General features: G+C 41.5%; 1 protein-coding gene across 1 annotated transcript in view; it reads left to right on the top strand.

Annotated features, from left to right (window-relative positions):
* The window catches only part of GPAT2 (glycerol-3-phosphate acyltransferase 2, mitochondrial), a 132,343-nt gene that overhangs the window by 34,198 nt on the left and 70,740 nt on the right, over nt 1-27,405 (top strand). The window contains exons 2-3 of the mRNA XM_060251857.1: nt 24,050-24,172; nt 26,286-26,399. Coding sequence (XP_060107840.1) covers nt 24,101-24,172; nt 26,286-26,399 — 186 coding nt within the window. The 5' untranslated portion in view covers nt 24,050-24,100. The remainder of the gene's footprint in view (nt 1-24,049; nt 24,173-26,285; nt 26,400-27,405) is intronic.

The following is a 27,405-nucleotide window of genomic DNA, read 5'->3' on the forward strand; positions in this document are numbered from 1 at the left end:
ATATTTTTTATTTTATAAACAAAAAGACAATATAAAGGAAATACAGAAAAGGGAAAAAGGAATACATAACATAATTTTATATATATTTCAAAAATGATTATATATAACAAGGTGTTAAAAAAGAAAATATTTCTCCCCAACATCCTCTTTATTACATTGAAAAGTTTTTGGGACACTTTCTATAAGATACAATGATACTTACTTATGTTGGGATACATTTAAATTCAACACTTTACATTTCAGATTTCATAACTAATAAATTTTGCAGCTGAATTATTAATTTCACCATTACTATATACTCAGTATTACATATTTTTGCCACTTCTGCATACTCACTGTTACTTTTAACAAGTAGGTAATAGAATAAAAATACAGAAGGAAAGTCCCATAATATCCCATAATAAAAAATGTTTCTCTCCAAATCCCATTTATTTCTTACATTTGTTTTGAATATAAATGTTACATTTAAAACTGATTCTCATTCTGCTTTTTCATTACATTTGATGCAATATTTTAGGCTACTTCTAATTCTAAATTTGTCTCCAGCTTGCATAGTACACTCCATCTCTCCTCAGATTCTGTAATTGATTTGTTTCTGAAATGAGTTGTTAATTTTGCCATTACTTGATTTCCCCTGATTGTTTATCATAATACTATGTATTACAATACAAAATCTTTTTTTAAAATCATGGTAAGCTTCTACTGGAAACATGTCCATTGAATTTGGAGGGGTCAATAAATTCCGGTGTGTAACCCATATTCTCAACAATCCATCTATGAATATATGACTTCTTTCTCGTTTTAGTTGATTTCTTCTTTCTTTTTGGTATACTTGTATTTTTGTGTGGGGGTATCTGCACCTGGAAGTCATGGTGAATTCTGGTGACTGATCTCTACTAGGGACCTGGAGGATATTCAGAGAGATGGTAGAATAAAGCCTGCTGCCTGCCTTCCTGACTTCTGTTATTCCAAGGACGTCTCCCATCCAAGTATTTGCCAGAGTTGATTCTGCTTATCTTCCAAGATCTGATGAGATTGGTTTTACCTGGGCTATCCAGGTCAGGGCATTTTTGTTGATTTATTAATCCACAAATAATTGGTTCACCTTAGGGTTTCCAAGTCCCCCATGGCCTCCGGTACCATAGAGTTTCCCTCCCAAATTGCTAGAGCATCTGGGAAAACCACTTAGTTTTCCCAGAAGCTCCTAGAGTGGCTGGTGAATGACATCATCCTGCTGGGGACATCAGGAGAGTATCTCCCCACCCCAAACCTCCCACATGGAAGGTTTGGAACCTCCCAAGCGGGAGAACCCCAACTCGGCCTGGGAGCTTGGCAGCCCTAGTTCACCTGGAGAAAATGACTGCTTTGAAAGGTTGATTCTGTGGCATTATACTCTACTGAAGTTCCTTCCCTCCCTAAACCTCACCGTCCTCAGGCTCCATCCCCCATATCTCCAAATATTTCCCAATCCAGAGGCAATCCTAGCCTTTTTAGTCGTTATAGCCTTTCTCCCTCTTCTAGCAATCCCAGGCAAAAAAATTCCAGTATCTACACAACAAATTCTATATTCACCTCCCTCAAACGGGGCAAACTATGCAATTCAGCAGATTAGCTGTAAACGCAGGAGATCTCCAGGCCCCACCTGGAGGCTGGTAACCCTATGTGCCACTGTACATGGTCATAGTATAATTTGGCTGTGGGTCTAGGACACTATCCCCCTGCAGCATCTCCCATCTCCACAGGTTGCCTCTTTTTATAGTTATAATACATTATATTAATAATGGAGCAAATTTATTTGTCACATGAGCAAAGCAAGCATGTGGAAAGCTTGTTTTGCAGCTGCCGTGTTAGAGATAAGTGGTGAACCTCATCAACCAGGCCCGTTTCCATTAGCTGAAGCATTCGGCAGCATTAAATTGGCAACTGCTTTAGTAAAATGTTAAGTGCATTGCTTTTTGAGTCATATGTAAATTTTTTCAAAATGTTTACAATACCTGGGTAAACTCTGTCAAGAGGACACTAATTTGGCCTTGTATCCAGGATTAATAGATCATATAATCAGTCTTCCCCACTTCTCTCAGGCCTAGCCATTCTTTATTCCTGGGCTGCTATGGTCTCCAGGCAGCAATCCAGAAACTGGGAGTATATTTTGCCTAACTTTGCCAACCTCCAGGAGGGATCTAGAGTTCTCCTGGAACTGCAGCTAATGTTCAGACTGTAGAGATCAGTTTCTCAGGTAAGTCTGGAAAGCAATCAAAATGACTTCCTCTCTTCCTGCCTGTTCACTGTCCGGGGGTGGGGTGGAAAGGAACGTAGAGTAGACTTTCAAAGGAAAACATGCATGTCTTTACACTCCCTAAAAGAACTTTTCTTGGGAGAATATGGATGGACTTTGCTTATGCAAGATGACTAAATGGATCATCCTGGTTGTGGCTGAAGTAATTCTGTCAGGTTGCATTGACTGGAGATGAGGCCAAGATTTTCATTCAGTCTTCTGCACTACTGCAATTTCTTTTGTTTTACTTTTTTTATTTTAAACTTTTTGAACTTAAACAATCAGAATTTCATAATGCAATTTAAGAGAATTATATTCCCTACAGACTAAAGGGAGGAGAGGTGTGCTATACTGAAAATACACATTGGATAGTTTCAGAGGGTAGCCATGTTTGTCTGCAGTAGAAGACCTACTGATGAAGGCAGCTTTGACTTCTGAAAGCTTATGGCCCCCAAAATCTTGTTGATATTGAAGGTGATACAAATTGGATAATACTCAAATAAAGTGAAGTTCTTAACTTTTTTCTTTGCCTTGTGTTTTAAATTTTACTTCAAGTTCATGCTTGTTTATAGTGACAAAGCTATTATAGATTTTTGGGTATGGATACAAGATCTAAAATAAAATAAGCAGTAATCTTTCAAAATAAAATATCTCCTCTTTAATCTATATTCAGAATGGAAAACTGGATTAGATTTAGATGCAGGTGTAGTGAAAAATCTGAGATGGTGGCCAGTTTTTAACTACTCATTTCTTATAAGTGTTAAATTAAAACTGGTGTATTCTGCTATCAGTGTATCCCAAAGTATCTTAACTGGTGTATTTTGCTATCAGCATGGCTTTTTTTGAGCAGGAACGCACACGAATGCAGTTCTGACTGGGTTGGTATCAGGGAGTGTGACCTAATATGCAGAATTCCTGCTGGGCATTTCCTACAAAAAAGCCCTGCATGAAACAATGGTGATTTCAGGGGGTGTGGCCTAGTATGCAAATAAGTTCCTGTTGTTTTTTCTACAACAAAAAAAGAGCTCTGGTTATCAGTGTATCCCAAAAGGTAAGATACTGGTTGTTATGAGATGGTATCTTATTGAATTTGTGTTTTGATTATGTTCTGGAATCATTTGATTCTGAGACATAATATTGAGACATTTTGCCCCATTTATTCCAACTTAATGAAGAATATTGGACATAACTATGTCTCAGTTTGTCTATATGATAGTTACTGAATATTCAAAGAGGAAGAGGTAAAGACCACATATGAGACCATGTTTTCAAACCGATTGTGGAACCTTTGTTTCCTGCAGATGTTTATATATTTTGGAAGCAATTTTCATGAATGATAATAAAATATATTGTAGATTTTTGAGGTAGCATTATATGTGAATTACATACAATTGCAAACACTGAGTTGGGGAATTCTTGGAGATTTAGGAGTGGAGCCTAGGAAAGTAGGGTTGCCAATCCCCTGGTCCGGCCAGGGTTCCTTCCAATTCTGGGGGCTCCAATCCACTGTCAGCTAGACCCCTCCTGCATCAACATAGTTGGTGCAATGATGCCACCCTAAAGTGACATAATCACACTAGGCACATTACACATGGATGCTCTAGTATTTTGGCCAAAATTCTACGGTTACCATAAAAGTTGGTTACTATAGAGTTTTCAGATGAAATGCTAGAGCATACACACTTCTGGATGAAATCATTGCATCATGCACACTTTGTGAGTGTGCAGAAACATCCCAGTGCAGACCTGGGAGCCCCCTGCTGGAAGCAATCCTATGGGGGAGAGTGGAGTTTGGGGAGGAAACAGAGCTCAGTAGGGATGTCACATGGCACTTTTTTTTGTAGTCCAGCAGAACCCATTTGCATATTAGGGCCACACCCTGACATCACCATTGTTTCACAAAGGGCTTTTTTGTAGAAAACGCCCATCAGAACTCATTTGCATATTAGGCCACACACCCCGATGCCAAGCCAACCGGAACTGTGTTCCTGTGCATTCCTGCTCAAAAAAACGCCCTGCCTACCACAGAACCCACCCACAGTAGATTCCCAAAGAACTCCAGGCCCCACCTACAGAGTGGCAACCTGAGGTTCAGCTAGTAATGAGTAAATTGCTATCGCCTCAAGCACAATTTAGAACTTGGCTTAGCAAAATGAACTGGCCTGTCCCATTTACTACCACCAAAAAAAGCAATTTTATCCCCAAGTACTTTTTCCAAGCTCAGTTCCAAGTTCAAAACTAGTCATATTCCCAAGAATATGTATTACAGCTGGGCTGAATGGCCTCCTCTACTTCTTGTGAGCCCTCAGTCCCTCGAATCATTTACCAGTGCTCTTTTTCCTGTTGGCGGCAGCAGGGATGTTTCACTGGAGGCCTTCTGCCCTGGTGTTTGGGATGCTGCTGTTGCAGTTAAGGCATCAGGAATGGAAGGAGGCCTCACGGAGCAGGCTCTGGTGAGATGCCATTGCTCCACTACCCAGCTAAGTGAGAAAATGCCAGAGAGGCAGGTAGGCAGGCAGTTCTTTTTCAGTGACAATGACATTTACAGCTGTTGAAGAATTCTGGGGACTGTAATGCTAGCCTAGGCTTGCTGATGAGTGTGATGAGACTGGTGCCAAAGTTTGTACACTGAGCCATGATATAACTATGAATATCAGCAATGTGAAATCTCTCTTGAATTTCCTAGGGCTACCAATTTATAGAGAGAAGCAGTCTGGCTAGCAGAATGGAAGACCAAACTTCCTTTGGGGAATGGTACCAAATCTGTATCTGACGCTGACTTTGAACGGCCATGCAGGAAGGTTGATATTATTCTGAGGTCTCCATTCCTCATACAAGTATGAACGTCAGCAATATGAAATCTCTCTTGAATTTCTTGGGGCTACCAATCTATACAAAGAAGAAGTCTGGTTAGCAAAATGGAAGACCAAGCTTCCTTTGGGGAATGGTACCAAATGTGTATCCCACATTGACTTTGATTGGCCAAACAGGAAAGTTGATATCATTCTGGGGTCTCCATTCCTCATACAATACGGTTGTGTGTATGAGTATGTGTACTTTCTGTTGAAAGCTCTTAAGTGTTGATTGATTAAATACACTGAAGAAAGAAAGATTCAATTACAAGGCTAATATTAAGATTTGCAAGAAAATGTCCCATTGAAATCTATAGCACTCACTTCTAAGTAAAGTTGCTTTGACTTGAGTTGTAAACAGAGGAACTGAAATACTTACTGGAATTAGTGATGAGGCACCCAAAGAGTGGGGAACAGCTGAATGCCAAGAGTGAAGAAATTTATGGCCTACATAAACCTTACAGAGACAAACACTGTATTCCAGAAGTTATTGCACCCTTGAGAAACCTCATCTGATGATTGGAATGCTTGAGAATAAGGATAAAGTGGAACTTCTCAGCTAGGATGCAAAGCCAAGATACAGCAAGCTGCACAATTACAAAACTCTTTCCATATGAGGAAACTGATAAAGAAGAGCCATCCAATGAAATGGATCTCTGGACAACCAATGACTATTTCACTGAGACAGAGGCAAGAGGAAAAGAAGGGAGGGGAAAGGGGGGGGGAGTACAGAAGTAAAGAGAATGGAGTAGGTAATGAGAAAGGGAGGATAATGAAAGTAGATTTGTAGCTTTCAGGTCAAATCAAGCAAATCTACCCACACTACTCTTCCAGCAAATAAAAGGACTCATTTAGCATATCCAGTTTTATTGTAGATGACTTCAAGAGGCAGGTAAACTTTTTCCCCATCCTGCCTTAAATGCCTAGGGTTTTCACAGCAACTTGGAAGTGAGCCCCCATTTTTCTCAGCAGGGATTATTGTCAGAAAAGTGTTTTTAGGATTGCATCCTTGGTCAGCTTATATCGTGAGAACTGACTTTACGGATATTATGTCAGGGTGCTAAATGTTTTATATTTTGAAAATGTTCCTGGCTTATTTTTATGCTTTGTTGATCATTCTTCTTGTTTTTATTATTTTATTGCATTGCTTTTACTTTATAAGTAATCTCAAGCAACATAAACATTTTCTAAGTACTCTATCAGTCTTCTCTATCAATCTTCTTTCAGTCGTCTTTCCTAGTCTTTAACAGCCCTGCCACATGAGCCCTCTTTCAATTAGTTTCTTTGCCTCTTTCCCATTTCCCTTGAAAACACCACCTAACCCAGGCCTTTTGAAAACTTATTTTGAAAATCAGACATTTCAATTTCTTCACATTGCTTGTCTCATTAGTGTTATACTCAGTTTCTCCTGTGCAGTGCGAATGTTTATGACTAAAAAGCAAGCAATGAAACCACCTTGAGCACACTAATAAAAATAATGTCTCCCAACAAGACATACAATAAATATGACAATACCATTAGTCACAACTACTATAACAGTGCATTAAATAACGATATACAATATAAATAAACATAATCCAATACAAATCTGTCAGAAGTCCAAAAGGCAAAAGTACAGAAAAATTGTGGTTTGCTAGAAAATTTTGCTTCAAGTAGTCTTTTTCAGATAATTTTGATTAAAAAATGCTGAAATAAATCAACTGCTCTGAAATAAACATCCACTACGATGTTCAAAGATATAAATGCTATCAATTACTGTGATAATTTTAAGTAGAAAAGAGTATAGTGCTGCCAGGACTGACTCAGGAAATATCTGGGGACTTTGGGGGTGAAGCCAGGAGGTATTCCCATTCCCTAAATAAATACATGAAAATACAGCAGTGCAGTTCCCCTGAATACAGTCTTAATTTCCTCATCCTCTTTTTTTGCCTACCCTGGCAGCTACACTTCCACTAAATAAAAGTGAAATTTATCATACCTCCAAGTCCCCTTGTCAGGCTTTGGAAGCATTTCCAAGCATGGCTTCCCTTCCCCCCCCCTTTTATTCTCTTTTTTAAAATTAGGGACATGCACACACTCACAAAGCAGCCAAAATAAACAGGGTTTGCAAGCCCACACTTTTTTGATCTCACTGGGGCAATTTACTCATGGGAGTTGCTGAATGTAACCATCTGTCATATTTCAGCCAGCTTCTTCAGACAGGAACAGGAAAGGAGAGCAACCCAGGGGGTGAAGTTTTTCTCTTGTCCATAATCCAGTTCTACCTAACTCTTTCCTATCCATTTTACTATAGAAAAAACTTCTGAAGTGAATGCAAAACAGAAGGACTCTGCTCTCCGCCTTTCTCACAGCTTCACACACTGGTGGCTCTGCCTGCTTACCCACCCCCTGGTTTCCTGCTGCTGAGATATAAAGGCACACACACACTAGGGTTGCCAAGTCCAATTAAAGAAAATTCTGGGGACTTTGGGGGTGGAGCCAGGAGACTTTGGGGGTGGAGCCAAGAACAAGGATGTGACAAGCATAATTGAACTCCAAGGGAGTTCTTGCCATCACATTTAAAGAGACAGCACACCTTTTAAAATGCCTTTCTTCCATAGGAAATAATTAAGGATAGGGGCACCATATTTTGGGGCTCATAGAATTGGACCCTCTGGTCCAATCGTTTTGAAACTTGGGGGGTATTTTGGGGAGAGGCACTAGATGCTATACTAAAAATTTGGTGCCTCTACCTCAAAAAATAGCCCCCCCAGAGCCCCCAATACCCACAGATCAATTTCCTATTATTCCCTATGGGAATCGTTCTCCATAGGGAATAATAGAGTGCCTAGTAGACATTTCCCTCCCCCCCACGCTTTCTAAAGGGGGGGAGGGCCTCCAAACTAGGGAATCCCCTGCCCCCTCCCTCTCACACACACACACTTACCAGATCTTCCTCCGGACAACTCTACTTCCTGTGAAAACGAAAGCAAAAGAAAGGGAGGGGCCGTTCTCAGAAGCCCTTTCTGCTTCCTGCCCAGCCTTAAAGGGGCAGACATTTTGCAAATGGCTCAGGAGCTCTACAACATGAAGCCTAAAGGTATGTTCTCCCCCACCTCCACCCCCCACCCCCGCTTCCAGAGTTTTGAAGAGTGGGAGATGAGGCTGCGAACCCAGAAGTCTCCCGCCAGAGTGGGAGGTTTGGGAAGCCTAACACACACATTCCAAAATGCACACAGTTGCAAGCATCTTCTAAGCCTTCCAAGGTTTAAAGGCACATGGTGGCTGTGGGGCATGTCTTTCCCCCACCAGCCAGCTGGCTGGCAGGAAGGAGGAGCCTGCAAAACCTGGGGATTCCTTGCTGGAACCTGGGGACTGGCAAGCCTAAAAGAGTAAGAATCCAATAGCTTCTTAAAGAGCAACAAAAACTGTGGTAGGGTATGAGCTTTTGTGAATCACTGCTCACTTCTTCAGATACAGCTGTATCTGTAGAAGTGACAAGTAACTCAGAAAGCTCATACCCAGCCACAAATTTTGTTGGTCTTTAAGGTGCTACTGAACAGCTGTACCTGTAGAAGTGAACAGTGACTCAGAAAGCTCATACCCAACCACAAATATTGTTGGTCTTTAAGGTACTCTTTTCTACTGCTACAGACAGATTAATTTGGCAACCTATCTTGATAATTTTAAGTAGACTATGAAAATATGATAAACCAACAATAACAAATGAAATGTTAACAAATAACAGGTCCAGTAGTATCCAAAGCTGCCTAATTACTATTATAGTTATTGTTGTTCATTTGCACAGTTGAGTCCGACTCTTTGCGACCCCATGGACAAAGTCACGCCAGGCCCTCCTGTCTTCTACCATCCTCCTAAGTCTGCTCAAATTTGTGTTAGTTACATCAGTAATACGGTCTACCCACCTCATCTTTTGCTGTCCCCTTCTTCTTTTGCCTTCTTTCCCAGCACATCAGGGTCTTCTCCAGTGAGCGCTCCCTTCTCATTTGGTGGCCAAAGTATTTGAGCTTCAGCATCTGACCTTCCAGGGAAGTCAGGGTTGATTTCCCTTAGGACTGACTGACTGGACCTTCTTGCAGTCCAAGGGACTCTCAAGATTCTTCTCCAGCACCACAGCTCAAAAGCATCTATTCTTCAGCGCTCAGCCTTCCTTAAGGTCCAGCTCTCACAGCCATACATTACTACTGGGAATACCATCGTTTTGACTATATGGAATTTTGTTGGCAGGGTGATGTCTCTACTTTTTATTATACTGCCTAGGTTTGCCATAGCTGTCCTCCCAAGGAGCAAACGTCTTTTAATTTCATGGCTACAGTCACCATCTGCAGTGATCTTGGATCCCAGAAATGTGAAGCCTGTCACTACTTCCACGTCTTCCCCTTCAATTTGCCAAGGTGTGATGGGCCCGGATGTCATGATCTTAGTTTTTTTGATGTTGAGTTTCAAGCCTACTTTTGTGCTCTCCTCTTTCACCCTCAACAAGAGGTTCTTTAGGTCCTCCTCATTTTCTGCCATTAGAGTGGTGTCATCTGCATATCTGAGGTTGTTGATGTTTCCCCCCCCCCCCCCCGCCCCCGGCAATATTAATTCCGGCTTCTGCTTCATCCAGGCCGGCATTCCGCATACATATAAATTAAATAAGCAAGGTAACAATATGCAGCCTTGTCAAAGGCGCTTTCCTATTCTAAACCATTAAAGTACCTTAAAAACCTATTCTAAACTATTAAAGTACAGAACTCCAAATTACAAGTTTTCTCTTTTAAGACTGCCAGCCTCTGAGTGGGGCCTGGGAATTCTCCCAGAATGACAATTGATCTCTAGACAGAAATCAGTACCCCTGGAGAAAATGTTTTAGAGGATGGACTTTATGGCATTATACCCTGAGATCCTTCCCCTCTCTAAACCCTGCCTTTCCCCAAACTCCACCCCTCCAAATCTCCAGGATTTGCACACCCGAGTTGGCAACCCTATACAGCCCACATATAATTTAAGGTTACAGCTGTTAGCTGATTCACGCTTACTCATCAAGAGTGCTAGTTATAACAACAATTCAAATGAAGGGAAATAAATCCAGCGTCATTCAAGCCTCAAGGCTGCATACCAGGCCTCGGATTCAGCAGAAGCTCACAGGAGCGCAGCTCCTGAACCTTTCTGAGGGTTCCCCCTTTTGCTCACCACCTACCTTGTCCATTGAATAGTAGGTGCAGCTGCATAACAATCCCTGGATTAGGAGAGCAGGCAGCCAGCCAGCCAGCCACCAGGAGCTTTGCCACACCCCCAGCAGCCCTCATACACCCCTGGAGAAGCCCACATCACCCTTTCTCCACTTCTTATGTGATTTTGGGTAGCAGGTGGCTTGCTGGCCTTTTGTCTGTGAGGGGGCAGTATATGCTAATGATTTATACTAATGAGCTCCGCCACCTATTTTTCTACAAAATGACTCCTGCTGCATATTGCAAGATTCTATTAATATTATAGTATGTTTGTAAACATTCAGCCTTTCAGTGACAAAAACAGAAAAAAATGAGGTATAAGAGGTGCTGCCAGATACTTATTTTGCTACAATGCTCTGAAATCCTAACTTTCAAGGGACCTATGGTCTTATGGTTTATTACAAGAACATATTGATAGACTGCCTTGTGTGAAGTTGCAGAAGTGTCTTAATTCAAGCTTTTTGCCAGTTATTGGGAGCCTAAATGTTTTAAGCTTTAAGTTTAGAAAGTATTTAGAAAGACGTAAGGCTATATCATGGATGCTCTTTTGTAAGAAAGTACTTTGTATTCAATGGACCTTCACTGTGTTCTGGTGGCACATTTGGAAATTTCTGCTTTATAGATTATTCTTTCTCCTTCTGAAACAGATTAGGCTTAGCTCCAGATCTCCTGATTTTCACAGGGCCATATTTTGAACAGAAGGACCAGAGGGTTCTGAAAGGAAGATTGGCTCCTCCCACTGATTCATTGCCACACAGGCCACAAGACCAGCAAAGGGCTCTTTTCCATTGTAAACTGCAAGAGAGGCTTTGGCACAGCACCTCCTGTTTGTTTGGCTTCATGCATGAGAGCGAGAGCATAATGGTAGAACCCTGCCAAGCCTCTGTTGCTTTTCATCCTGAGGAAGAGGGACGTAAACATCCCTTTGTCTGGGACCCTCATCTGTGTGCCAAATTGTGAGGAAATGGCTGCACTGTATGAAAGTGTGTGTGTGTGTGTGTAGGGCATCCCTTAGGGTTGGGGGCCATTTTGGGTGCTGAATTTGAGTCCTGGGATTCAGTTGCATCTCTCAGTACTTTGGACAGTTGTCATGTGGCTTGTTCTTGTCATGACTTTTGTAGTATATAATTTCTCCCTTCATTTATTTTCCACACCATTTCATTCCATCAGAAAATGAAGAAATCTACTCTCCCCTGCCATTTATTTTGGGAATTTATGCTAGCACCAGTCCAGAAGCGCTGTTTGCTGTGCAGGCAACCATGTCAGCATTTCCAATACCTTATTGTCAAGCATCCTTTAACTTGGCTGTAATAGATTTGTTCCCTGGATCTTGGCATAGAAAGAGCTGCTGGTGTCTTTATAAAGCAGTCTTTCAATCAAGATGAGCAGCAGTGTGTGTGGGGAGTGATAGGCTCATTGTCAATGACAATTTCAAAGTTGATGGCTGTGTTGGATAATTCCAAATACTACTGAATTGTGCTTTTTTTGGCTGCATTTTGTTTTTAATTAACTTTCTTTTTAATTTTACAGTTCAAACACATGGATAGTACTGATGTTGCTTACAGGAGTTGCTGTACAAACTTGATAGTTGTTCCAGAGGTTTAACAAGGGTTTTTATCTTTAAATGGTTTGCTTGCAGAGCCTGTGAGCTGATCCCATGTAGAGCTTGATCTAGCATTAGCTGAAGTCAATACTTTTTCTGATGACTTCAAAACAAAACAGGGCTGTGATGCTAATACCCCGATCATAAATACTTCTGTTCTCAAGCAAATAGTCTTGCCTAAATCACCTGGCTTATAAATCCCATTGAATCCATAATATCAAGAACCCATCTTGTCATGTTCGGATTCTGAGATGGCAGTGATGCAAAAGTTTTGGCAGGGATTGGCTTGCACTGCCTCAATGTTGGAGTGGGTAAACAAACAGATCTGTGATTCCCATTGGCTGATTGGTCAGTTAACAGATACAAAAACATGGTGGCATTTGAAAATCCCACACAGCTCCTAGTCTTTTGCAGCCATTCTTCTTGTGAGGTTGTGGGCAAAATTTTTCAGAATATAAGCAATGATGCATTCAGAACTTTTGCTGAACTGGGAAATGAAGTATAGTGATCATTTTAAAAATGGAAATTTCTTAGACACACCACTGTTTGCAGGTTTCAGTACTATATGCTACAGAACTGACAGCCAGTCCCCAGAAATAGGTGGTTTTAACTTTTAAAAGAAATGTTATGATCTCAAATCAATACATTAATGTGCTCCATTAGACGTTAAGTTTTGAAGCCTTTAAGATATGCAAAAGTTGTGTTTTCTAAACTTTTGCTTTCAATTCTAATAGCTAAACATAACAGAATATTGAACATCTTGTGATTTCTAAAACCCCTATTAAAAATGAAACTTATCAAACCATAAAAGCAAATATTCTCCCTTGTACATTCCCAGAACCATTGTTAAATGGCCTTATTTTATTTTCCCTGGGGTGGATAATTAATTCAGGCCTCAGGACAATTATGATTTGAGTAGCCCTTCTGGAGGTGAAAGCAAAGCAAATAATAATTATTAGAACGCTTAATTAGTATTTGCAAGATGCAGGGACCTGGAGTGAAACTGTGAGAAAGTTATTGTTTCTTATGTTCATCACCAAATGTATAGGTTTGAAGAACTGATGGCTTTCAGATACTTAGATGAGTTTTGGCAGGAAATTTGCTTGCTAGGAGAGGACCAAGTAAAGAAAAAGGCAGAATAAAAGTCTGTAATAAAACAGTCGGGGGGGGGGGCGTTGATTCAACAGTATTTTGGCTCTATGATTCTTCCTGGCAGGTCTTATCTTTGCTGTTATTATCTGGTCAAGTGCCCTGTACTTATATATTTGCATAGCTGTGTTTCATCTGGTGCAGCAATCAGAAACAAAAGTGTATTATTGTGGCGTCAGCTTCAATGGACTCCACCCGCCGCCCCCCCGCCTTTGTCAAATGCGTTATCACCCCCAAATGTCAGCTTACAGATAGATCATACATATAGGTGCGTGTTCGTTTGTATCACAAATAGCGCCCACCTGGAGTGTCCTCCCAAGTATATATATGCATAAAACTGCAGCGGCGCAATCCGATTCTGTATCGGTTTACTTGAGAGTAAATTACTTTGAATTTAGTTTGGTAGCTCCCAGCTGGTCCACCTCCTCTCTTCCATCGCGGTCCAGCTCCTCTATCCCGCCCCCAGGTTTGAATTCGTCTCAGTTTGCGCAAACCTCGAACGCACGTCATTGGTTTTGTCCGGCTCTAACCAATCCGGTACGGTGGATCGCCTGGGCCAAGCGCTCGAAAGAGCGCGGGAGGAGGAGGAGAAGGAGGTGGGGCGGGGCTGCGCTTTGTTTGGATTCGCTTTGGTGAGTAAAGCGGGAGCTGGGCTCTTGAAATTGGGAGAACAGTCCATTGTGGCGAGCAGGCTTTTGAAGTGTGTCGCGGAACTTCTGGTGGTGTAAATCCCCTGCCCGGTTTCTGTGGAAGTTTGTGCGCGGTGGAATCCCCCACTCAGGTCCTATACAGAAATTGCAAGGATTCATGCACTTAAATTAAAATAAAGCAATGATTCTTGACCGTGGGGTGGGTTTTTTTTTTTTTTTTTTGTACTCTTGATTTTACAGCTGTTTTCTTTGTATGTGTCGTCAATTCCAAGATATTTTCAATATGCAGGAAGGCGATAGTGAGCCAACTTAGAAGGCATTTTAGGAGGGTTTTTCGCAAGATATAGCGTATGTGAAATGCTTTGGACACTCAATGCGAAGTAGCGTTACCGTTTGTGGCAGTTTGAAGTTCCTGTGCAATTGATCCAAATACAGACTTTAAATATGATACAGGCAAAGATGAACTCTTGAAGTTCTCGTTATTGTGTGTGATGATTGGGTAAATGCCCATTTGTTTTGCTCAGTGGGACTTGAAAACGCTTAGCTTTGACGGGGGTCACACTCTGGTTTTGTAGGGGCAAGGATTATGCTACAAACACAAGATGACTTCTATGCTCCACTTTGTCTATACCTGCGAGTGGTTTCTTTGGCATTGTGGGTCTGGTGGTTGGAACCTTTTGAGCAGAAACAACTTGCTCCCTGTTTAAAGGAGGAAAATACTATAAAAATGCATCAGATAGGAAGTTTTAAAACCCTAGAGTCTTAAATATTCTAAACAATATAGATTTTTTTAGAAGCAGCTATGGAAGTAGGAGAGGCATATAGGACAAAGCTGAAATGCTTAACCAGAAAGATGAACCAGATGATAATGAGAACTTTCTTGCAGTCTAGGTGCAGTCTATGCTTGCCCCTTCAGGAACTTTCTGACATTGTTCAGAAGGAGAATGATTGCTAACCCCCAGATAGGAGAGGGGCATGTTGCCGTTCAGCTGGTCTGACCTGTGCTCTGTGGAGTACATAATCATTTGATGGTTTACCCTTATTTAATTTTTAAACATTTAGTTATCTAAATATTTTAAACCACGTTTGCAAGATGTTGAAAGTGGGTTGTGAAACTATAAAATCTCATAATACACCATGACAAAGATCAACTACAATGCATTGGTAAAACAACCAAATGTAAAATCTGGAAGGAAAACTTTCTCCAGTAGAACACGGCACTTGATCCCGAAAGATTCTACAAACCCTAAAGAAGGAAAAGTTTGGCAACCTTTATGAAAGGTCATGAGGAATTTTGTTGCCCTGATCTAGAACAGAAAGATGGCCACAAGGGGGGGGGGGGAAACTGGATTCTTTTGCTGCTTTTATATGAAACTATTGATTGGCACAGTGGTTAGGGTCTGTGGCTGGAACTTGACCTGTCTGTGGGCTGCTATGGGGAGAAGAATTCATTCAAGTATGAGCCCTCTAGCTGAAGTGCCTACAGAAATGGTGAAATTATAAAAACTCCCAAGGATATCTGAATGATGTAGAGGTGAGGACTTTAGAAAATTTACTGCTCAATTGGTTAGCGTTCAAGTTAAGTCAGTAATATCTCATAGGTCTTGACTCCACTTTTTAGGTAGAAACAATAATGGGCTGGTTTCAGATGTTCCCTTCTGTACAAAAAAGTAAATGCATCCACAGAAGAATGTTAGTGCGTTTCAGAAAATTAGAACCACTATTTTCTTTCTGCTTATGGTTCTTTGGACACACAAGAATAGTTTATGGTCCAGTTTCAGTAGGAAAGCCCAAGATATTAAATTGAATATTCCTGCCTGTGAAGATTATACAGCTTTTGACTTTTCCAAAAGGGTACATATCTTATGTGGCTTTATCCAGAATGATGTGTGATTTTATTGCATGGTGCAGCTCAGTTGGAGTTTGTGACAGGCATTGGCAGTATTGTACCTTTTGAGGTTACTCCATTTTAACAGAAATCCCACCCATTATTTATATCCCACCCTCCCCGCCGAAGCAGGCTTAGGGCGGCTCACAACATGTAAAACTTACAATTACAATATAAAACTAGGGTTGCTAATCCCCAGGTGGGGGCAGGGGATCCCCCGGTTTGGAGACCCTCCCCCCGCTTCAGGGTCGTCAGAAAGCGGGGGGGGGGAGGGGAGGGGAGGGAAATGTCTGCTGGGAACTCTGTTATTCCCTATGGAGATTTATTCCCATAGAAAATCATAGAGAATTGATCTGCGGGTATCTGGGGCTCTGGGGAAGCTGTTTTTTGGGGTAAAGGCACCAATTTTTCAGTATAGCATCTAATGCCTCTCCCCAAAATACCCTCCAAGTTTCAAAAAGATTGGACCAGGGGGTCCAATTCTATGAGCCCCAAAAGAAGATGCCCCTATCCTTCATTATTTCCTATGGAAGGAAGGAATTGAAAAGGTGTGCCGTCCCTTTAAATGTGATGGCCAGAACTCCCTTTGGAGTTCAATTATGCTTGTCACAGCCTTGATCTTGGCTCCACCCCCAATGTCTCCTGGCTCCATCCCCAAAGTCTCCTGGCTCCACCCCCAAAGTCCCCAGATATTTCTTGAATTGGACTTGGCAACCCTATATAAAACATTTTCCAACAGTATATGCAATTTACTAATTAAAACCATATAATTACAATATTAAAAGCATAAAATTACAATAAGAATTAACATTTTCAGTGCTGTACTCTAGATATTCTCCTCAGTAGGTTATGATGGCCAAATATAGGGGATCAATCCACATTTAAGTGAAGGCCATTTGAAAAAGGTTAGTCTTGCAGGTCCTACGGAATTTATCAAGACTCCGCAGGGCCCGGTATTGGTTCAAGAATATTTTTACAAATTAAGGAGCTCTGTTATGGCCTTGTGTTGTCAGAAGTGTGAGAGTTATGCATGTGTAAGAGTGAAAGAAAGATCTGTGCTTTCTTTTTCAAGGATTCTGGCTTGGGCAATGTGGTAGCAGTTCCTGACATTGTCATCAAAGCTCAAGGAAGTATTAGTTGGGGGGTGTTCTAGATGGCTGCTGAGCAACAAGTAAGTTTTCTCTGCTTCATTGCCACTGTTACCCAGTTATGGGTGGTATGTTATGTAAAGGGGAATTTAGGTTGCTTCCTCCCCCCTCCTGTAAACAGCAGCACTAGATGATATATGTACAGCTGAGATGCCTGGGTTGCGCTGCCCAAAGGTAAGAAGGAAAGATTTTGGACAGTGGCTTTTGGAACTTGAAGATGCAGAGTTCTGAACAAAAACTGAAACTGCTGAGGCACTGATGATAATAATTTGTCAACTGGACATTCCTATGAAAGACCCAACCTGGTGGGAATGTGGATAAAAGATGGTGGAATTCTTTTTGGGATAGAAAAAGGCTGTTATTTCAGGGCTGACAGTCCTTGATGGCTAGTGTTTGAAAGAGGATTTGAATCTAGGTCTTAACAGTCCCATTCAGAGTGTGTTTCTGCTACAGCATAGACTTTCTTGCATTCTCATAGACCAGTTTGGGTGTTCTCTTCCATTTTAAAAGTTAATAGAAACAGTACTTCCAGTTTCTCTCAGAACATGCTTTTTTGTTATGTAAGCACTGGAACATCTTTTGTGAGAGGGATCTTGTTGGAATTTATTTTGATTAGTTAATATCATTCCAGTGTAGTTGCAAAAACATTTTGGGGAGGGATGGTGTGTAACCTGGCTAGATATGATGGATGGATGTAAAGTGGATGGGAGATGATTTCTATACCTTTCCACACGTTTTACCTTTATATAATTTAATCCTGGCATAAATAGGATCCACTATGAAGTACTGGATCTATTATCCTGAGTTCTTCCCAGAAAAAGATTTGAATTTGCCTTTTGATTAGATATAACCTGATAATTAAAAAAATATTAATTGGGCATGTGTTTCACTAAAATACCCTCCATAATTTAGTTAATTCCCAAATAATTTCACTTTCTTAGTGCAAAATAAAAATTAAATGCAATCGTGGTGGTAGTAGTTATGCCCTCTTGTTTAAGATTGAACTTGTAGTGAGCTGGGGCAATATGCTGCAGTTGACCATATAAGAACTTATTAATAGAATGGAAAATATTCAGTGTCAGGTTTCCTACTAACATTATTCAGTGGATAGTTGTACTTAATTACTGCTAGTCTGCCTAGCCTGATGCCCTTAAGCCAGTATCTGTTTTTTTTCTTCTGCCATGTTTAAAACATGCTTAGTTGCCCTTTGCTTTGAAAATAAAGGGTTCATTGTTTATTTAAAGCATTTATAAGCCTGTCTTTCTTGCAATAGTTGTCAGTACCTTACATACATTCATTGCTAATTTTGTACCCCTGTCTAAGGTGCACGTTAATCCTTTACCCCATTGATTTATTACCCCACTGCCCTATCTGAAGGCTTTGTTAAAGAAGGAAGAATGAGGCATAGCCTGACAACTGGTTGAACAAATGAACATATGAAGCTGCCTTATACTGAATCAGACCCTCGGTCCATCAAAGTCAGTATTGTCTACTCAGATTGGCAGCGGCTCTCCAGAGTCTCAAGCTGAGGTTTTTACGCCTATTTGCCTGGACCCTTTTTTGTTGGAGATGCCAGGGATTGAACCTGGGACCTTCTGCTTCCCAAGCAGATGCTCTGCCACTGATCCACCATCCTCCTGGTTGTTTAGTATTAAGGAACAGTACAGCAGAAAGTACAAAGTTTCAGGGTAGAGAAGGAGGAAAAGTTGGGAGACAGGATGAGTTTTAAGAGAAGAGATGAGCCAGGATGGCTGTTCACACAAACGAGTGACATTTATTTTCTCCATGTGATTCAGGTTATTGATTGCCTGGAGAAACTGTAGTGTGACCCAGCTTCTCTTACTGAGGCAGCTACTTTCCAAACCATCACGATTCCATCAGGGTGAATACAATCTCATTTAAACATTTAAAATATTTTTAAAATAATGATTCATTTTTTAAAAAGAAAAGTGATTGAATCTGAATTTAATACAAAACAGGCATGCTAAAGGCTGTACATTCTTCATATTTTAGGATATCTGCATTCCTCAGATAAATATAAAAATATTTGTTTGCAAAATGTGTGTTTGTATATAAAAAAGAAAACACTGCCCTGATCAGGACTGAATCTGTTTGTTGCATTCCAGGAGGCTCAGTATTAAAAGCCACTATACATGCCTCTTTGTTTCTGCAGCCTATTGCTATGCCTGGAAAGATCATTCCTACATCATGGGATTTGTGTGAAGGAACAGCCATGATGGTCATTGAGTTTGCGAGAGGAGAGGATGATATATAGACCTCTTTCTTTAGAGGAACAGCACTTGCAGGCCTACAAGAAAGAGTAATTTCTTACCCAAACCTGCAGCTCTCCCAACTCTTTTTTTTTTTTAAGGGGGGTCAGAAGGGACCGTAGTAATGGTGGGGATTGCAGAAAAGTTTTGCGTTTTATGCATAGAATGGTTGCATACAGTGTGGTCCCTTTTTTATGCAGTACAAAAGATGTGGGCTGTATTACCCAGGGTTTTGGCTTATGCTCCCTCGTTGTACACAAGCTCTATTTATCATTGTTTGCAAACCGGTATGTTTTAATTGGTATAGGAACCAGTCAGTGTATGTCCTATGGGTGTTTCAAAATGGGGAGACCTGCTGTTTATTTATTGAAATATGTATACCCTGTCTTTCCTTATGACTCAAGGCAGTTTATAAACCATAATTAAAAATAGTACATTTTAAAACCAACAAAATAAAACTCCCATATAATCCCTTTTCTGCCACAAGAGACACCTGCAGTTTATACCATTAAAAAGCCCGATAAAAAAGCATAGTGTTGCAGTGCTTTCCCAAAATTTCTGTAGACAATGCACTTCTCACCTCCCTAGGGAGCTCTTTTCACAAAGTGGGAGCTACAACAAAGGTAAAAATGGGCTCTCGGTGCAAAGTGGGCTACCCTAAAAGGAGGAACAGTCAGCTGGTGGCAGCCTGAGAACTGTAGATGGCACACAGGGGCATATGGGAGGAGACTGTGGCCTCTTTAGGCTTTATTTTTGTCATATTACTCCCATAAACATAGAGAAAATAAGCATTGCCTTTTTGTGGTAAAGTGGCTCTTAAACTTAAGGGAAGGCAGGTGGTGAATTTTGAAATGGCAGGCCTGTGGTTTGAGGTAGGAGGCCTGTGTTAGGTCTATATGGATAGGAGTGACATTGCCATAGCAACATAAAGAGGTTGATGTGAAGTTGACTGGGCCGATCACACTCAGCCTAACCTACCTCATATGGTTGTTGTGAGAATAAGACAGAGGAGAACAATGTGAGTCACTTCGGGTCCTCCTTGAGGAAAAAGTTGGGGTATAAATGAAATATATAAAAATAAAGTAACGCAATGGATGGAACGGGGACTGGTTTCAGGCTTTACTAGTACAGTTGTTACCCCAGTTTGAACTGGCAAGTGAAGAATTTTTCGGTTCTCAGATCTGTCTAGGCAGGGCTGCTTTTCTGGGGAAATGCGGCAGAATTGAGTTCTGGAACCTCTTAGTGGAAGCAAAATTCTCAAAAAATGTTTTAAAGTTCATGAGGGGCAGCCCTGTGTTTCTCCTTCATTTCCCTCTTGAGAGTTCTGGCATCTCTTTTTTCCAGAAAAAAGCCCTGTATCTAGGTAAATTTTGTATTGCTTCCATCTTGCATGCTGCTGGGAAAGTAAAGTTGAAAAGGCTGAAGGTTTTGTTTTTTTTAAGCACTAAACAAACTTGCTTCAGAATATTGTCAGTCCCTAAATATGGGCACTCTGTGCCAGTAAGCAGGTAGGCTGCTGACCTTTGAGCATATTATGGAAGCAGTTGGGTTGAGCTGGATTTTCATGTTAAGGGACTGGCTGACTTGTGTCTCTAGGCAGGTTGAGGCTATGGGAGGGAAAAGTCAATTGTAATGATATTGGAACAATAGTACAAAAGGAATAAATTCTTATTTTCCCTGGAGAGCTTTGGAAGCAATGCCAGATGGGTTGTTTAGTTCATTTTCTTCCCCTCTTTTCTTCTTCTTTATGCTGGATATAGCCTGTAGAACAATTGATTTCTTTGGCAAAAGTCTCGCTTTCTCTCTCTCTCTCTAAAATGTCTTAAGTTGCAAGAGGAGTTTTCCTCCTGCCAGGGCTGTCTTTAAAAAGATTGGAGGGTTTGTGGAAGGCCTTGTTCTTGACTAATCCAGGTTTCTGTTGCCTCTTGGGCCAGGGGTATAAGTAAGTATAGGGGATTAAAGCAATGTACTTCATTTCTTGCTTGCTTGCTTTGTGGGTGCATGCATTGGGAACATTAATTGTGTGTAGGCGGTGCTGCTCAAGTAGTTGCTTGCAGCTATTATGAAAAGAAGGGCTCTCCCATCTTTTCTTGTTCCACAGCAAGGTGGCTTGGCCTCCTTAGTGCTCTTAAAGATTTATTCAGCAAATGTAAAATGGATGGGCCAAAGGTACAGAAATATGTATGAGTGGGTGGAATAGTAAGATTTTTCTGTCTACTTCTCAGACTGAAATAAAGGATCTACCGATAGGCCACTAACTAGTTTCCAATAGGTTATCTACTGCAGGGATCCCCGTGGGTGCTGTGGTGCTTGCCAACATCTTTTCTTGCACTTACATAGTGTTTTTAGAAAGTGGGTGGGGCCAGGTTGGGCTTTTGCCCAACAAGGCTTCTGATTGGCTGTGCATAGGTTTTTTTTAAAGTTGCTTAATACACAAGGAACTTTGTTGTGTCCCTGAAGTTAAGCAGTATGTTTGCAAGAAAATGTTTTAAATAATATGTTCATTTTAAAAGACAGTGTGTTAAGTAGAACTTCTGCTTGAAATATTGAAGATAAATTATTAGTTTTATGCATGACTCACTCCTTGATAGGGTTGCCAATCCCCAGGTGGGGCCAGGGGATCCCCCGGTTTGGAGGCCCCCCCCCCGCTTCAGGGTCGTCAAAAAGCAGGGGGAGGAGAGAGAAATGTCTGCTGGGAACTCTATTATTCCCTATGGAGACTTATTCCCATAGAAAATCATGGAGAATTGATCTGCGGGTATCTGGGGCTCTGGGGGCCCCCCTGTTTTTGGGGGTAGAGGCACCAAATTTTCAGTATAGCATCTAGTGCCTCTCCCCAAAATACCCCCCAAGTTTCAAAAAGATTGGACTAGGGGGTCCAATTCTATGAGCCCTAAAAGAAGGTGCCCCTATCCTTCATTATTTCCTATGGAAGGAAGGAATTGAAAAGGTGTGCCGTCCCTTTAAATGTGATGGCCAGAACTCCCTTTGGAGTTCAGTTATGCTTGTCACAGCTCCACCCCTAATGTCTCCTGGCTCCACCCCCAAAGTCCCCAGATATTTCTTGAATTGGGCTTGGCAACCCTACTCCTTGACAGTCTGTGGTTGGTAGTTGGCTTTACCTCCTTTGGCAGCCATTTTGTGGTTGTGTCCACTGCTTTGTGTCAAAATTCCAAAAGTGCCAGCATATTCCAAAAGGTTGGGGACCACTGATCTACTGCCTGTTGGTTGCTAGTATTCCTACAGAAAATATGGATGGGTCTTAGTCTGATCCTACAAGCCTGATCCTATGGTGTCCTACTCTACCGACTGGCCCTATGTGGTGATCCACCTCTGCTGTAATATAAATTTATTTTATTTACTATCTTCAGTTCATATAATATGTGACCAACCTAGCTGCCATTTATAATTTTGTTATGATCTGCCAAAGTGTTCACATTGCTCTGGTTTTAACTGTCATTTTTATACTGTTTAGAATGTCGTGATCCGCCCTGAGCCCTTTCCAGGGAAAGGGCAGACTATAAATTCTCTAACATAAATAAATAAGCGCTTCTTCAGTTTATTTAAGATCTCAATACAGATTAGTTATGCTGTAATTGTTAAGAGATCATGCACATAACTCTTGTTTTCGTGTTAAAGACCCATTAGTGGACCAGGGATTTCTGGGTTTTTTTTTAAAAAAGCATGGCTCCTGCAAGACAGTCCACCTTTATTGTATTTATTGTGGACCGGCATTTGGAGAGAATATTCCTGGAAAGTTAACCTCTGAAAACCAATGGTAGGAGGCAACATCCCAGGAAGGCCTTGGCCTCTGCACTTTGTTTGTTGGCAGTAGGATGCTGATCTGTTTGTTTGTTGGCAGTAGGATGCTGATCTGCTCCAATAAGGCTTTTATGTTCTTACTAGGAGTAAGGCCCATTGTGAAGAAAAAATACAACAGGCTCTAGAAAGAGGCTCTGGGTGAGTGCCCGCCACCCTTGCTGTCTTCCCACCCACCCAAGTGTAGACATTGACTCCCCTGCACTTCAAGGGGAGCTGATCTCTGCCATCTAGAGAGCAGTTGTAAATCTGAGTGATCTCCACTGGTTGTCCAGGAGGAAAGGCATTGTACCTGTCTGAGGTCCTATCCCTCCTCAAACCCTGGGCTGGATAAATGAGACCTTGTCGGGTCAGGCCATGTTGGGACGGGCCACATGTGTACCTATTTGAAATTAGGTAGCAGAGATATAAACTTTATAAAGGACACAGACAAACACAATTAATGGTTTAAAAAAATAAAATAAAACACGCTTAAAACATTAGCACTTCTTCGTCTTAAGGGTGCTTTCTTTGTATTTCTCCCATGGGATCCAGGGAACTGGGCAAAGGAATCTCTGGCTTTTTCTTTCCTTCCCCAGGGGACCAGGAGGGGAAAGAGCCTCAGCCAATAGAAGGAAGAGAGGCTTGGCTCAGTAGCTCTGCTGTGCAATTGGGAGAGCCTGGCAAAGCAAGCTCTCCCTCCCCCCCCTTCTTCCCCAAGGGAGGAGCCTCAGCCAATGGAGAAAATATAGGTTTTGCGCTCTAGCTCCTGTGCAATTGAGCAAGCCTTGCAAAGCAAGCTGTTGTGCTGAAGAAAGCAAGAGAGAGGGAGAAGGAAGCAAATGATAACCAGGTGCTTGGGGGCCTGATAGGAGCCCTCTGGCAGCCTGATTCGGCCCCCAGGCTGCATGTTAGATACCCCTGGTTTATGGGTTCCAAGGTTAATGGGCTAACAACCTCTAACATGCCTAGGGACAGTGTTGGCACTGCATGTGCCTTTTGGCTTCTTTGGCAAATTTCCATCATTCTCTAACCTCCTAGTGCTTAATCTGATTATTTCTGCATGGGTTGTTCAAAATCTCATTCTCCACCTATTTCCAAGTGTGATTAGTCCATCCTTCCCTACAAATTGTTTCTTGTATTTTTGGTGTATTCTTGATGTTGTGCTGATTTTTTTTTTTTTTTTGTCTCTTATGAATTCAGGAGTGCTGAGTAGGACTTGTGTCTGCCTTTTTCCAGACCTGTTGCTAAGCCATGGCTCTGGTTTATGGAGGCTTGCCTGGAAACAATTTGCAAACTGAACACACGTTACAGCACCAGAAACAAGTACGTAATTCTTTGGAATAGCCTGAGTTAAACGTTTTTGGTTTTTTTCTTCTGTGAATTTGGTGGGTTGGGGTAAAGCAAAGTGATTAGGTATTTGCTAGGAGCGAGCAACTATTTCTTCCAAGCAGGCAACTTGTGACAGGTTTGCTATGCAAGCTGCTGTTAGACTTGAAGTTTTGATGGTGGGTAAGAAGGTAATGCTTGTCTACCTATTTCCATGTCTAGATTAAAGGTTGCATATGCTTAAATAATAGCAGCAAAAAGCATGCACTTCTACGGACACCATCTTAAATTCTGCTTTAAAAAAAATGAATTCTGCAATGTGCATCAAAGCCCTCTTGTCCTGCAAGAAGGCTTTGGATGAAGGTCAAGAGCAGAATGTAGAATACTGGGGACTGATTCATCACCGTCCAGGGTAATGAGCCACCACCAGCCCTTCTAAGCTAACCCACAGCTGAAAGACTGAGGGATCAAGACTCCAACCCTGTTGGGTGTTAATCAAGAAGTCAGCCCTGCAAGGAAGACACTTGTAAGTTGAGTTCCACAAACAGTTATTTGGTAGCTGTAGCCAAAATAGGCCAAGGCAGGGCTTTCTTTTTGAACAGGAACGCACAGGAACATAGTTCCGGCTGGCTTGATGTCAGGAGTGTGGCCTAATATGCAAATGAGTTTTTGTTGGGCTTTTTCTACCAAAAAAGCCCTGGGCCAAGGTTCTGGGTTTAGCCCCCAAATCCAGATTACACCAAAGGAGAATAATTAATAAAGTTTATTAAAATAAATGTTCAAAAGTTTACAAATATAGCAGCAGTGCAGAATGGAAGAAAATAATAAAACTAAATAACTATAATAGAATACTGATTTGGGCTTTAGTTCTTTGGCCCAGATGTTACTTGGTCAGATTAAAGATGGCGACTACAAGCATAGACAGCTTCAAGAGGGGAATGGATAAGCATATGGAGCCAGAGGTCCATCAGTGGCTATTAGCCACAGCTTATTGTTGGAACTCTCTTTCTGGGGCAGTGATTCTCTGTATTCTTGTGCTGGGGGTGGGGGGACAGTGGAAGGGTTTCTAGCCCACTGGTGGACTTCTTGGGTTTTTTGGCCACTGTGTGACACATAGTGTTGGACTGGATGGGCCATTGGACTGATCCAGCTTGGCTTCTCTTATGTTCTAAGATGCAGAGTCATAATAGAACTCCAGAATTTAAAAAAAGGTATTTCAGCTGACAAGGCACAGCCTACTGTCGGAAGGGTGGCTGGAAGGAAGGAAAGCCCAAAGGTTCAAACTAGGCCAAATGCTCTTGCTTTATGCCAGACTACCCACAGCTGGAGTGATCTGCCAACCAGATGTATTGCTAAGACCTGTGACCAAACACATCTGTAGCTGGCACTTAAAATCAAGCGACTCTCAGGGTTTCTTGCACTAATGGAATGGAACGTGAGTGCAAAACTCCTTCTGGCCTTGAAGTTCCCAGGCCTATTATCTCACTTGCACCTGTGCTTGGCTCCATCATCCTTTATTTCTCTTGAAACTGCAAGTCATTATGACATTAATTTCCCACAGAGGAGCCTTCAGTAACTTGGCTAGGCCCAAAAACCTGAATCAAAATTTGAAAGTCCAAGAAATGGCTAGATAAGACAGGTTTCTTGGCAATGTGTATAAAATGTTGGAGTGAAAAAAGGCAGTTTTGTTGTTTTTGAATCATTCTGCTCCTCCCAAACATCAAGCTATGTAGTTGTATAGAGAGTGAAACTCTGATCCTTGCAAATCATAAACATCTGACAGTTAGTTTCCAACTAACCTGTACATAGGCTTGCCAGTAGGCCTGGACAAAAAAATTCTGTCCTTTTAATATAAACTTAATGTATGAAAATGGGCAACTGAAGCTTTTCATGGCATAGAAGTAAATAACATCCCATTGAAAAATTAAAGGGGCAGGACTTTTGGTTCATTGGTTTTCGCTTAAGGCCGCAAAAGAACCACACTCTTCAGTAGAGCATTATTACACCTGGTGTGTAACCATCTTAGTATTAAAGATCTGCTTGCTTGTGTTCTGTATCAAAATGTCTTTGGAAATGTTTGCCTTAACTAGCTGTTTGTTTTTCTTCTCAGATGAAGACCTGGCCTATGGATATGGGGAGCAAGCTGGAAGTTGTCACACCCTTTCTGGGCAAGTACCGTCCAGTTGTTGGACGCTGCTGCCAAAGATGCACTCCAGAGAGCTGGGTAAGGAGTTGGAAAGCATTGCAGAGTTTGTTGCTAATAATGGGTCGGTTGTTTTTGACTTGGCGTTTAATGAGTGTCAGCCATCCTGGCAACCAAAACTAATTCACATGTCCCTAATCTGTGTGGCCTTGCACAGTATATAGTGGTTCTGCCCTCTCCTAGCCATCCATGTAGAAAAGGAAGGTTTGATTTCTGGATGTGGCATGATTCTAGGCAGGGCTTATTTTCTGGAAAAAGAGGTGCCAGAACTCTCAAGAGGGAAATGAAGGAGAAACACATGAGTGCCTCTCATGAACTTTTAAATATTTTTTTGAGAATTTTGTCTCCACAAAGAGGTTCCGGAACCCTATACTGTTGTGTTCCCCTAGGGAAAATAAAGCCCTGGTTCTAGGAATCTGAGAGCTTCTATGCAAACACATCCACACAAGCTCTGCACTAGTGAGGGGTGAAGATTGTGTGTGCAAACACTGAACCCCAGTATTCTCTGCCTTAAGGATTCATGCAAATGTGCAAAATTACTTTTAAAAATAACACTTAATGAATATTCACTGTATAGCTAAAGAATAGCTTCTGTGTTGTCCAAATTAGTATTATCAGTGGGTTAGCTGGTTTCCCATAGTAATAACCGTATCAACTGTACCTGGACAAAACAGGTAAACTAAAGAGCTGACGCAGGTACAGTCTCATCCTTAGCCCACTTATACTCTCCTAAGCCCATTGAAGTCAATGAGTTTAGAAGGCTGTAGCTCTGCTTAGGATGGCACTGTGAGTGCCCAAGAGTGTGAGCTGTGCCTTGGGCAGTCCCTGGTTTAAATTTCACCATGACCATAAACTCACTAGACAGTTTTATTATGGAAATGCACTTTATGCACAGTTCCATGTTTGACTTTGCCAAACGTAACCACTGGGACTGCTTTTTGAGGGAGGAAATGGCACAATGGAGAGAGAGGCTCTCTTTCCCTCCCTGCTGTTTGCTAGCTGAAACGTGGGCAAATTTTTCTCTGCA

This window comes from Heteronotia binoei, chromosome 12 (assembly GCF_032191835.1).
Source record: "Heteronotia binoei isolate CCM8104 ecotype False Entrance Well chromosome 12, APGP_CSIRO_Hbin_v1, whole genome shotgun sequence".
Taxonomy (NCBI): Eukaryota; Metazoa; Chordata; class Lepidosauria; order Squamata; family Gekkonidae; genus Heteronotia; species Heteronotia binoei.